At 52.0% G+C, this 13,439-nt stretch overlaps 1 protein-coding gene across 1 annotated transcript in view; it reads right to left on the reverse strand.

The window, feature by feature from the left end:
• Positions 1-3,748: 3,748 nt before the first annotated feature.
• CDIN1 (CDAN1 interacting nuclease 1) overlaps positions 3,749-13,439 on the reverse strand; it is a 97,139-nt gene continuing 87,448 nt past the window's right edge. Inside the window, exon 11 of the mRNA XM_038741534.1 lies at positions 3,749-4,424. Coding sequence (XP_038597462.1) covers positions 4,226-4,424 — 199 coding nt within the window. The 3' untranslated portion in view covers positions 3,749-4,225. The remainder of the gene's footprint in view (positions 4,425-13,439) is intronic.

Genomic DNA, 13,439 nt, shown 5'->3' on the forward strand with positions numbered 1-13,439 from the left:
CTGTACTAAGCACTGGGGTAAATATGCGCTCATCGTACGTGAGTCCCACGTGGGGCTCACAATCTCGATCCCCATTTCACAGATGAGGTAACTGAGGCTCAGAGCAGTGAAGCAACTTCACGGCTTTCTTCAGTCCCGTCTCTGCCGGGAATCGAATTCAAGAATGCCCACTGAGGGGACAGACCCACGAGGACCCCGGTCCCCAGACTGGCTCAGAAATTCCAACGGGCAATCCCGGAGCAACGGATGCACCTGGCAACTCAGGGCCGCCCCTCCCAACACATCCCAGTCGGCTTTGGTGGGCCCCGGCTGCCTTGAGTTCTGACTGGTCTCCCAGATGTACTGCACTGGTAAATGATGATTTCCGCTGTTTTGACAATCAGAGAATTTATGAATGAGCCCAGCTGACTTTGCCAGCAGCAACGCACGGGATCGTAAAAGAAACATTAGCACTGATGACAGCGTTGGAAATCTGTTTAAGGAAGGAACGGGTTCCACTGCTGCTCTTTTAATCAGGAGCACAAAAAGTGGGCAGGGAGCATTTACCGGGCTGGAAGGAGCATTAAAGCGCTCTCATTGGGCGGGCTGGTCGGCCAAAGTACAAGTCGAAGCCGGGAGGAGTCTGGTTGGTGGGGCGGGGGGTCTTCTGTGGGTGTCAATCAATCAATCAATCAATCAATCAATCATATTTATTGAGCGCTTACTGTGTGCAGAGCACTGTACTAAGCGGTTGGGAAGTACAAGTTGGCAACATATAAAGACAGTCCCTACCCAACAGTGGGCTCACAGTCTAAAAGGGGGAGACAGAGAACAAAACCAAGCATACTAATAAAATAAAATAGAGTAGATATATACAAGTAAAATTAAATAAAATAAATAAATAAATAAATAAATAAATATTAAAATAAAAACCGCTGGCAGTTCATCTGTTCCGGGGAACCACCAGCTGGGTAACCAGGCTTCTGGCCTTAGGGCTGGGGGGTGGCACACTCTCCCAGGTGCTTAATACAGTGCTCTGCCCACCATAGGTGCTCAATAAATACGACTGGCTGACTTACTGGGACTCCCTCCCCGTGCACGTCTTGCAGATCACTGCTCTCCCTATGGTCAGAGCCCTGCTGAAACCCACTTCCTCCAGGAGGCCCTCCCTGATTAACCTCTCATCTTCCCACCCTATTTCCCCCCTCAAGCTCCTCCTTCAGCACTTCCCCCTCCCACCTTGGGGCACTCATATATCTCTCTTCCCACTCTATTGCTTCCTCCTATTTGTAATTTATTTTTCTTTCTGTTTCTCCCACTAGACTGCAAGCTCTTTGAAAGCAGGCATCATGCCAGTAACTCCACTGGACTCTCCCAAGTGCCCAGTACAGCCATCTGCGCATTGTAGTCAGTCAATCACATTAATTGATTGCCTACTGTGTGCACAGCACTGTATTAAGCACTTAGGAGAATATAATATAACAGACTCCTTCACTGCCCAAGACGAGCTTACAGTCTAGAGGGGGAGACAGATATTAATATAAATAAATGAATTACAGATATGGATACAAGTGAATTGTACTTTCCAAGTGCTTAGTACAGTGCTCTGCACACAGTAAGCACTCAATAAATACGACTGAATGAATGAATGCTGTGGGGCTAGGAGGGGAGATGAATATCTGGAGCAAGTCAGGGCGACACACAAGGAAGTTGAAGAAAAGGACACCCAGTACAGTGCTCTGCATACAGCAGGCACTTGGCACAGTGCTCAGCACATAGCAGGCCCCCAGTCCAGGGATTTGTACTAAGTAGGCAAAGCAGAGAAGCAGCGTGGCTCAGTGGAAAGGACACGGGCTTTGGAGTCAGAGGTCATGGGTTCAAATCCCGGCTCCGCCAACTGTCAGCCGTGTGACTTTGGGCAAGTCACTTAACTTCTCTGTGCTTCAGTTACCTCATCTGTAAAATGGGGATTAAAACTGTGAGCCCCCATGGGACAACCTGATCACCTTGTAACCTCCCCAGCGCTTAGAACAGTGCTTTGCACATAGTAAGCGCTTAACACATACCATCATTAAATTATTATTAGTAGGCACCCAGCACAGTGCTCTGCACATAGTAGTCGCTCAGAATGGTACTCTGCACTTATTAGGTGATCAGTACGGTGTTCAGCACACAGTAAGGACTCAGTAAATACCCTCAAGGGCTGATAAATGCACTGGGGAAGGCACAAGTGGACTGGAGGAAGTGTCTTTTAGACTGTGAGCCCACTGTTGGGTAGGGACTGTCTCTATATGTTGCCAACTTGTACTTCCCAAGCGCTTAGTACAGTGCTCTGCACACAGTAAGCGCTCAATAAATACGATTGATGATGATGATGATGAAGTAAAGCTGAAAGGAGAACGTCGTCGTGGGGGAAGGGGGGGACGTCGGCAGGGCGAGCCTGGAGGGTCTGTCCGGCAAATCCGAGCTGGCAGGAGGGGAAGTGTGGTCACCCCCCTCCCCTCCACCCTCCACCCCCCAGGGCCCCCCGAGCGGCGCCTGAACAGCCGGTCTGAACAGCAGGGCCTTGAAGAAAGGGAAAGCAGGCTCCCGGGCAATATCCTTTATCATCGCGAAAGAGAGGAGACAATCATCTCTCTAAATGAATCATTTTCCGCGTCCCTTTCCAGCGCTGAGCCGTGCCGTCTGTGCGCCGGGACATAAATGGGCTCCTCGCTTGTGCGAAAGGTAAAGTGAAATGAGTTAACTCCCTCAAATGGGGGTAATAACACTTACCTCTCTCACCGGGGGGTTGTGAAGCTTAATTAATTGTTCGCGGAGCGCGCCAACAGACCATGCTCGCTCCCTCGCTCAATCCGTGAGGGAAGCACGCAGGGTCGAGGGCGGGTTGGGGCTGGATTTCATCCTGCGCGGAGGGCCCAGTCCCGGATCTGGGCGGCGGAGGGCTGCGGGGACACCAAGAGAAGCCCCTCCTGGGCCACTTCACCGTCCTATGAAGAGGCGGTGTAGCCTAGTGATAGAGCACAGGCCTGAGAATCAGAAGAACCTGAGGTCTAATTCCAGCTCCACCACTTGTCTGCTGTGTGAACTCGGGCAAGTCACTTCTCTTCTCTGGACCTGTTTCCTCATCTGTAAAACGGGGATTAAGAGTGTGAGCCTCACGCAGGACAGGGGCTGTGGCCAACCTGATTAACTTGTACAGCACTTAGAACAGTGCCTGGCATCTAGTAAGCACTTAATAAATACCATAAAAAAAAATTCCCCTCTCCTCCTATAAGGAATTTTACACCAGCCAGGTTGGATTGACACCCTCTCTGTCCCTGACTCTCTCCCAGTGACCCAACACGGATGACCCAACACCCCTGAATCCCCCAGTGAACCAGCACAGACCACCCAACACCCCTGACTTCTTTATCCAGCCTTAACTCTTCCCCAGTGACTCAGCTCAGACCATCCAACACCCTTGAATCTCCCCTCTCCATTCCTGACTCTTCTCCAGTGACCCTCCACAGTGCTCTGCGCACACACAGTAGGCACCCAGTCCAGTGCTCTGCAGACATCAGGCCCTCAGTACAGTGCTCTGCACATAGACAACGCTGTGTGCTCAGCACACAGCAAGTCCCAGGATGAAATCGACGCCTCTTCCCGACACACACACACACGTGGCTGGCCCTCATCTTGAGGGGGATGCTCCATACTGGCTTTCTCCCCGGACCCCAAACCCACCCCCAATAATCAAGGACCAGTTCTCAGCACCAACTGTATTTAGCGTTTGCATTTTATAGAAAAAAGGAGGAATTCTGAAATGTTTTGTGGCACATTCCTGTATTTCTCTGAAAGGAAAAGTCCCAGGAAATTCAGCTGTGGCCGCGGGGCCCGGGGCCAGCAGGGCGTGGGGCTTGGCAGGACGCAGGGGTTGGCAGGACGTGGGGGTCGGGGCAGGCCAGGCCTCTGAGGAGTTGGCCCCATTTCCCACACATACACTCCTCAAACACTCCTGTGTTGGAGAGAGAAGAGGGAGACAGGGAGGATGAGAGGAGGAGCAGCAGAGGGAATCAGGGAAGGAGGGGGAGTCAGGAGCCCGTCTCCACAGTACATCCCAATGATTCCGGCGGAGGTAGCAGAGGGGCGGGAGCCAGAGGCCTGGGCTGCGGGGTCCCGGTGGGCCCACTGCTGGGTTCGGCAGGCCAAGGTGGGGAAGGGGTGCCAGTCGCCACCTCTGCAGGGCCGGGGGCTGGACGCAGCGTCACGATGTCGGAAGAGAAGTGGTTTCGGAGCAGGGTCCCGTGGGGCTGCCCGACGGGGAGGGGTCCCGGGGCCGGGCCTCGGAGTGCAGCGTGGTGATGTCAGAGGGGAAATGGTCCTGGAGCAGGATTCCGCGACCCCGCGTGCAGTCCAGTTCCCGGACGAAGCCGTACCAGTAGATCACCAGTCCCGGTCCGAACCTGCAAGACAGCGGCTGCGGTGAAGAGGAGCCTGCCCGCCCACCCAGCGACTCCCCTTCATCCACCCCGTGGCCACCAAATGTCCTCCCCACATCCACCCTGTATCTACCCCATGTCTTCCCCGGGCTCACTCGGTGTCCACTCGGTGTTCCCCCTTCGTCCGCCCCATGTCCATATCACACCCACCCCACTTCTCCCATGTGGTCACCTTGCACAGTGGGCTGAATCTTAAAAAACACCATAAGAAAAATAAAAAAACCTGCTCCTTCTTGCCTGCCCCCTCCCTCCTGGACCATACTCTCCCACGTGCGCAAACACACAGACACACACAGGCCAGCACTATCTCCACAGGCTGGTCAGCCCTTGGTCACTGAGCACTGAGGGGACCACTTTCACCATGAGGCATCGTCACACAGTTGTGTGACCATGGAGTGAGTGTGGATGACTGTGTGACCATGGATGACTGAGAGGGACAGGTGAGTGGCCACGCTGGGATCACGGTGGCTATGACCACTGACCAAGTGGGGATGGGCATTGTTTCCATGGTGACAGCCCCTCCCACTGGATCCAAGACCATGTGGAGGGAGGGAGGGAAGCAAGAATTTCTCAGGGAACGTTGCTCCTCTGCCTCCAGTTTGTCGAGGGGGCCGAGGGGAATCCATGCATGGAGGAATCCAGTACAGTGCTCTGCACACAGCAGGAGTCCAGCAAAGTGCTCTGCGTACAGTAAGAGCCCTGTACTGCACTTTCCACAGAGTAGATGCCCAGTTCAGCACTCTACACAGAAGTAGGAGCCCAGTACATAGCTCTGCATACAGAAAAGAGCCCAGTCCATACCTCTACCCTTAGTAATAATGATGGTATTTGTTAAGTGCTTACTCTGTGCCAAGCACTGTTCTAAGCGCTGGGGTAGGTGCAAGGTAATAGTAATAACAATAATGATGGCATTTGTTAAGCACTTACTATGTGCAAACCACTGTTTTTAAGTGCTGGAGGGAGATACAAGTGATCAGGTTGTCCCACGTGGGACTCACAGTCTTAATCCCCATTTTACAGATGAGGTAACTGAGGCACAGAGAAGTTAAGTGACTTGCCCAAGGTCACAGCTGACAATTGGTGGGGCCGGGATTTGAACCCATGACCTCTGACTCCCAAGCCCATGCTCTTTCCATTGAGCCACGCTGTTTCTCTGCAACCAAAACATTGTGGGAGGGGGACCGTGTCTAAACTCTTACCTTGTATCCACCCCAGTGCTTAGTTCAGTTCATTCATTCATTCAATTGTATTTATTGAGCGCTTACTGTGTGCAGAGCACTGTACTAAGCGCTTGGGAAGTACAAGTTAGCAACATATAGAGACGGTCCCTAACCAACAGCGGGCTCACAGTCTAGAAGGGGGAGACAGACAACAAAACAAAACGTATAAACCAAATAAAACAAATAGAATAAACATGTACAAGTAAAATAAATAGAGTAATAAATATGTACAAACATATATACATATATACAGGTATTCATTCCCTAGAACATAGTAAGCACTTAACAAATACCACAATTATTGTTATTAATAAATATCTTAACTACCCAAGTACAGTGCTCTCCACTCAGTAGGCACTAAGTAACCATGCTCTCCACCCGGTAGCCATTCAGTCCAGTGCTCCCCGTGCAGGAGACACTCAATAAGTGTCATTGATTTCTGACAATAAGATGTTAGGACCACTGTAGAAATCCAGCTCAGGTCAGTCACAATGAACAAGTGATTTGGAATATCAGCTGACCTGCCGGACACACGAAAGGATGCCAGAATTTAGGTCTACAGCCTTCCTGGCTCATTGTGGGCAGGGAATGTGCCTACTGACTCTGTTGCATTGTCATCATCATCATCAATCGTATTTACTGAGCGCTTACTGTGTGCAGAGCACTGTACTAAGCGCTTGGGAAGTACAAATTGGCAACATATAGAGACAGTCCCTACCCAACAGTGGGCTCACAGTCTAAAAGGGGGAGACAGAGAACAAAACCAAACATACTAACAAAATAAAATAAATAGAATAGATATGTACAAGTAAAATAGAGTAATAAATATGTACAAACATATATACATATGTCCTCTATCAAGCGCTTAGTACAATGCCCTGCATGTGGCAAGTGCTCAGTAAATACCATTGACTGACCGATAAAACCATCCAACCGAGATCAGATCTGCTTGGAAACCCAGCACGGCGACTGCGGCATCACGACTTTTTTGTGTTTGTTTGACTGGCATTTGTGAAGTGCTTACTCTGTGCCAGGCACCGTACTCCACTCTGGGGTAGATACGAGCTCATCCAGTTGGACACAGTCCATGTCCCACATGGGGCTCATGGTCTTAATCCCTATTTCACAGATGAGGTAACTGAGAAGTGAAGTGACGGGCCCGAGGTCACACAGCAGACAGGTTGCGGAGCCGGGATAAGAACTCGGGTCCTTCTGATTTCCAGGCCCGGGCTCTACCCACGAGACCACGCTGCTTCTCTTCAGCGACAACTGCGGCATGAGTGATAAACTCCTTCTCGAGGAGGGACAAAGCCCCAACCTATTTCTTCTGCGGCCGGGGGTGCCGGAGGGGGGCATGGGGGTGGGCAGTGGAGGGTCCGGGACCCAGGTCCGGGCAGCAGTGTTTCCTTCCCTGCATATGGTTTATGTGAAGGATGCATTTCCAAACACATGGCCCTGTGACCAAGAGGAGATGCAAAACATCTTGTAATTGTTTTAAAATCAACTTTGCTTTGTTTATTTGGTTTTAATCTGTTTGTTGTAGGTTGGCTGTGCGCTTGTTAATCACTGTTGCATGTCTCCCAAGGCAGAGTTGTAAATAACTTAACGGGCCAAAAGCCTCAGAGAAAAGTGTGTGCGCGTGTGTGTGTGTGTCTGTGTGAGAGAGAGCATGCGTGCACTGATGTTTATACGTAAAGTATGTGTGTATTTATGCCTGTGTGCAAATGTATATCGAATACCGACAATGGATTAGCAATCAGAGAAGCCAGCCCTCCGAGATTCTGGCAACTTGAGCCCATTTAGCCCGCGTAGCCGGGTTCTGCTGGCTGTGACATTCCAAAATAAAATCACCATAATAACCTGCTTAGCTTCCTTAATCTTCCGGCTTGGTGGGTGTTAGCAAGGGGAAAAATCTGCAGAAGGAGAATTCAATTTACAAGTCTACTTAGCTAAAGAAAGAAAGAATGAAATTAGGCATCTTGCAATTTCAATAACACCAACTGCACTTAGTTTTTTTTTTTTTAAGTTCCATCTCGGTTAAAGGGAAGTTAAAAAAAAAAAGGTAAGAGAATATTTTAAATTTGCTTTCAGGCACAATTATTCAAAAACACTGGAAAGTACAAGGGTGCTTTGAGTGCTTGGGATATGCTGATCACCGAAAATCCGTCTTAATCTATAATTAGTGATATTGAATCCAACAATTCAGTGGGACTTATTGAGCACTGAATGCAAAATATTGTCGTGGGTGCCCACTACGTGCAGAGCACTGTACTGGACACCTTCTAGGTGCAGAGCGCTGTGCTGGGTGCCTCCAGCGTGCATAGGGCCGAAGTGGGCATTTGGGAAAACACGGCAGAAGGTGGAGTCAATTAATCAACTGAACGAACGACTGATCAAACCACGGAAGACATGGTTCCTGCCCTGGAGGAAGTTCCGATCCGATGGGATCTGGATCCCCAAGACGAAGCCTCCCTCGCTGAGGTTCTCACCGGCAGGAAGGACACGACCACGGATGACGGCCCAGTGGCGATCGAGGCCCCAAACCCCCCGCAATCCCGGGACTTCTCTGTCCACCGACTCGAGCTCTAGGGCTCAGTCCGTCCCTGCCCAGGCTCCCCCTCCCTGTGCTTCCCCCTTCCTTCCTCTCCCCCTCGTCCCCCTCTCCATCCCCCCCATCTTACCTCCTTCCCTTCCCCACAGCACCTGTATATATGTATAGATGTCTGTACATATTTATTACTCTATTTATTTTACTTGTTCATATCTATTCTATTTATTTTATTTTGTTAGTATGTTTGGTTTTGTTCTCTGTCTCCCCCTTTTAGACTGTGAGCCCACTGTTGGGTAGGGACTGTCTCTATATGTTGCCATCTTGTACTTCCCAAGAGCTTAGTACAGTGCTCTGCACACAGTAAGCGCTCAATAAATATGATTGATTGATTGATTGATTGATTGCTTCCAGACCCGATCTGCCCCCGCCCCAGGCTCCCTTGTCAGGAAGGTTCAGGGAAGCATCTTATACGGACCCCCCAGGATCAACCCCGCAGAAACCGCTCTTCAGGGCCCCGGACGGGCACGAGGCGATGCTCCAGGAGGGGAGTGCGTGCCCCGAGCCGTCCCTGGACGCCGGCCCCATCCCTCCCTCCCTCGCTTTTCGGACCGGACAAATTGAATTTTGGTGTATTCATTGAGAATTGGCTGAGAAAACAAAAAGTTCAGTGAGTCATTTCCCGGCTGAGCTACCTGGGGGAAATGAGGCCGTCGGAGGGTAGCTCCATGTGCCGGGCATTAAGACGGTCCCGGCCTGGCCGAGCTAATGAGCGCAGGGTTTAAATTACAAGCTAAATACAATGAAATGTAATAAAAACAGAAAATGACATTTAGGTCATCAATAATATTCCTGAGGTAATTGGGCATTGATTTTTCTTCACCGGCTATGATAAAGAGAGCTTTACAAGTTGTCAGGCCGACGGTTTAACCCTCTGCGCCCTAAGGGGGGGAGGAAGGGGGGAGGAGAGCACAAATTTAATAATGGGGCGGATTTTGCTCGGACTTTTTGTTTGTTTGCTCTCATTTCATTTCCCTTAAGGGGGGCAGGCGGAGAGAGGGGAAAGACCTCTTGAAAATAGGCGGAGCACAGGGACTCTGACTGGAGACAGTCCCCGGATATAAAGACACGGGCCAGGATGCTGTGCTGGCCCCTGAGGGCCGGCCAGGACAGTGGGATGGGCCAACCCCTGCCCTCTGGGGGCTTATGCATAAAGGGGGGTGAACTTGGAGCCGCATATTCACATCCTCCCTCGGCGTGTTGACACAGACGGTTTATTCATCAGGATGTGTGATCGTTTATTCTGAATAACGCTAGATGTAACTGGTTTTCTGTTGGAAGCTTGTGGTGGGCATGGTACAGCACACTGCACCCCAGGGGTGCTCACTAAATCCTCTCTCAGGGACCAAGACCCCAGATTAGCTAAGGGAACGTGAGCAGAGGTGGATGTCGAAAGAGAAGCGGGTTGATGGATGGATGACAGAGCGAGGTATTGGTGGCTACGTGGGGAGAGGGGGACCCAGAAGGGAAAGGGGAAGGGGCAATTTGGGAAAGTTTCCTGGAGGAGATGGTGTCAGGGGGTGGGGAGGGGTGTTCCGGGCGGGATGAAAAGAGAGAGAGAGAGGGATCCCTCCCACTTTTGGGGGGGAGTTTGCCATCCCAGAAACCTGCCCTGACTGGGAAAACTGATCCAGGAAGACAGCCCCAATCCCTTTGCTTCAGCAAACTGAGATGGGAAAGGAAAACCTGACCAGCCCAACGGCCTACTGGAGCTGGAAGGACAACAGAGGCCCATCCTCAGCCCCCGGGCCCCGCCTTCGGCCCCATAGCTGGCGTGTAGCTGGCGTGTCATGGATCCGTGTCTGCCGCCACCACCCCGTGATCTGGGGAATTCTGGGGGTCTCCAGACTTCCTCTCCCGCACCCGGTACATTTTTAATCACCCTATGGAACACACCTCTTAGGTTTAATGTTCTTCCACATAGCAGGCAACAGGTACGGTGCTCTAAACAAAATAGGCGCCCAGTGTAGCACTCTACACATAGTAGGAGCCCAGCAAAGTGCCCCGTACAGAGGAACTGCCCAGTTCAGTCCTCTGCACACAGCGGCCGCCCAGTATAAAGCGTCCTAACCGGCGCTCGGCATGTTCTGTTCCCTTCTCCGCCACCCCCGGCTCCTGCGAGTGGTCAGTGGAATGCTGCCCGGCCCAGAGGTCGAAGGCAGTGGGCTAGCCTGGTTCTGGCCATCTAACTTCCTGCAGCAGAGCAGCCTTCCCCAGACACTGACCAGGATGACGGGGAGATGCAGAGAAGACACCCATTTCCCCGTTTTTCCCTAGGTGAATGACACGTGTCAGCCTTCAATATTCTGGAACGACAACCAGATAAATTGCAACACTTGGCAGTGCTCGGGACCTCCATCCCAGGCCACCTGTGTGGTTTCCGCCCAGAGATGGAGCACACGGGCTGTAGCCAGGATCAGAAACCATCCGCCACGGCGGAGGGTGGTGGGGCAGGGGGCTCTGTCTTCAGGCCCGGCGCACTTAGCCCCTCAGGGGGCAGTGGCAGTGCTGACAATCCTGCCCGCCCACCTGGCCTCCACTGCCCTTTTCGGAGAAAGGTCACGAGGCACCTCCAGTGGTTGCCCCTCCACCTGCCCATCAGACACACAACTTTAAGGCCTTCAGTCAGCTCACCCACTTCTACCTCACCTCGCCGATCCCTTATTAGAACGCAGCCCTGATACTTCGCTCCTCCAATTCCAACGTACTCACTGGGCCTCTATCTCATCTATCTCAACCCCTCGCCTGCGCCCTGCCCCTGGCATATAACTCTCTCCCCATTCATCTTCTACAGACCACCGCTCTCCCTACTTTCAAAGCCTTATTAAAATCACACTTCCTCCAAGAGACCTTCCCTGACTAAGCCCTCATTTTCCCTTCCCCCTCTTTCTGCATCACCTATGCATTTGGATCTGAACTCTTTAAGTACTTAACATTCACCCCACCTTCACCCCATAACACTTATACACACATCTGTATAGTTATTTTCATTTATGTCTATCTCCCCCTCTAGAGTGCAAGCCCCTTGTGGGCACAGAATTTGTCTAACAACTCTGTTGTATTGTATTCTCCCAAGCGCTTAGCACAGGGCTCTGTGCACAGTAGGCACCGATTGACTCACTGGAGGAGGGAGGGAGCGGAAAGAGGAGGAGGAAGAGAAGGTCACCGACACCCAGAAACAAGTTGCCTTGTTTAGGCCGCCTTCCTGCTCCGCCACCACCACCCTGCCACACATTTCAGGTGACGGGGTGGCTCGGGGGTCCGCACTCCCGCCGCTCGGCTCCTCGCCCCGCCGGGAGGCCGTGGGGGACTCGGTGGCTCTCCTGACTCCTGACGTGCCACGGCGGCAGCTGCTTGTCACGGAGCCTGTCCGTATCAAATTAGCCCGCGCGCCATTGTTCTGATCGCCCTTCAGAAAGCCATCATGAGGGATGCCACGGGGTCCCTCAGTCGTCATCATTAGTCAGAGAGAAAGGGAGTGTGGGTACACAGAGCTGACAGGTAATTCCAGCGCCTACAATTACCCTAATTAGTCTTGTCATAAACAATTCGGCAAACGCACACCAATACAAACAGATAAACACGCCGCCGCCTCTCCCGACTAATGCCGGGTAATGGGGAGACTGGAGCCGTGAAGCCCCGTTTCCTTCTCCCGCTTATTTATTTCTTCCCACTCGGATGGGAGCCCTGCTGCGGGGCAGGAGGGTGAGCCGGATGGTCAGCGGTTCCGGTCGGCCCCAGTCGGACTACCCGCTGCCGTTGGCCCGAGGCCGCGGAGGATGCAGGGGGCCGGGAGGGGAGCTGCAGTCGGGCAGCAGTTTCAGTGGGACTGAGGTTCGGCAGTGTTCACGGGCTTCAGCTGCCTCGGGGTCAGAGGGCAGGAATCCGGGCCGGGTCGGGGCGGGGAGGGTGAGCCCCTCTTTTGGATCCTGGGGCATCGCCTGGTGGGGGTCTCCCACCGCGTCCCGACACGGTGGCACCGGGCAGGCGTGCGGGGAGGCCGGGCGGGCCCTCGTCGGCACCACCCCCAAAGGATGCCCTCTCCCTGCTGGCCTCTCGACAGCTCCGCTTCTCGGACGACCCATCGCCCCATCGGTTCACACGAGCTCCTCCGCCAGCTCCTTGAGGGCACCGCTCGTCTCTACCGACCCTATTGTACTGGCTTCTCCCAAGTGCTCAGTCCAGTGTTCGGCGTGCGGTAAGCGCTCGCTAAATACCGCCGCTTGACCGAGGAGCAGAGCGCTGTACTAAGCGCTCGGGAGGGTTCAACACAGTTGGAAGATACGCTCCTCGGCCTGGAAGGAAGAACGGCTAAACTGAGGTCGAGCCGGCCCCCGCCGCCCCCACCCCCGGCTAATGACCCGCAGCCTTGGGGGGCGGCTGAGGGGCCCAGTCCCACGGGGGCCGGTCTTACCTCTTGGAAACCGTTCTTGGCAACTCCTTCCCCGGGCTCAAGGGGCTGCATTTTTTTTTTTTTAAACCCAACACCAAGAACCCACCAGAAAATAGACCGGGTCTCCCTAATGACTAATCAATTTCAGCACATTCTTGTCTAGGCATGACAGTTTACTGAGAGACTTGAAAAAACTGGTAATTGTCAGTGTTACAGGGTAATTAATGTATATTAGACTGCACTTCTCATGGCGGCTACTGTCATTTTCTCAATAAAAATGAGTACTCTTCAGCTAAAGGTGACATTAATTGGGACTTTAATGACTATGCCAGGGAACTCAAGCCAAATACGAACAAAACAGCGATTCAATGAGCGACTTCAGAAACGAGAAAATTGTACTAAAATGAGATTAATTGCTGTTTAGAAAAAGGAAAGAACCTAAAAAGCTATTAAATTGCAGGGTTTGGGTGCCCGGGTGACGGTACCGATGTTAATCTCGCATTCTCACAGCAGGCAAATAGTCACTAAATTCAGAGCCTTTTGACAGCAGGAAAAATCATGTCTGCTTAACTTCAATCCATCAAAAAATATATTCCCGCTTTTATCAGTGTTCTAAATACTTCTGCAATTTCAAAAATTACTACTCCATTCCTTGACTGTCATCATGCAAATGTGAACACTGTCAATATTGCTATGAAAAATATCCCAGCTTCAAAAGGCCCTCTACTTCGGTGATAAAGGAAGGAAAGCGTGAAGAT

This window comes from Tachyglossus aculeatus, assembly GCF_015852505.1.
Source record: "Tachyglossus aculeatus isolate mTacAcu1 chromosome 12 unlocalized genomic scaffold, mTacAcu1.pri SUPER_6_unloc_1, whole genome shotgun sequence".
NCBI classification, from domain to species: Eukaryota; Metazoa; Chordata; class Mammalia; order Monotremata; family Tachyglossidae; genus Tachyglossus; species Tachyglossus aculeatus.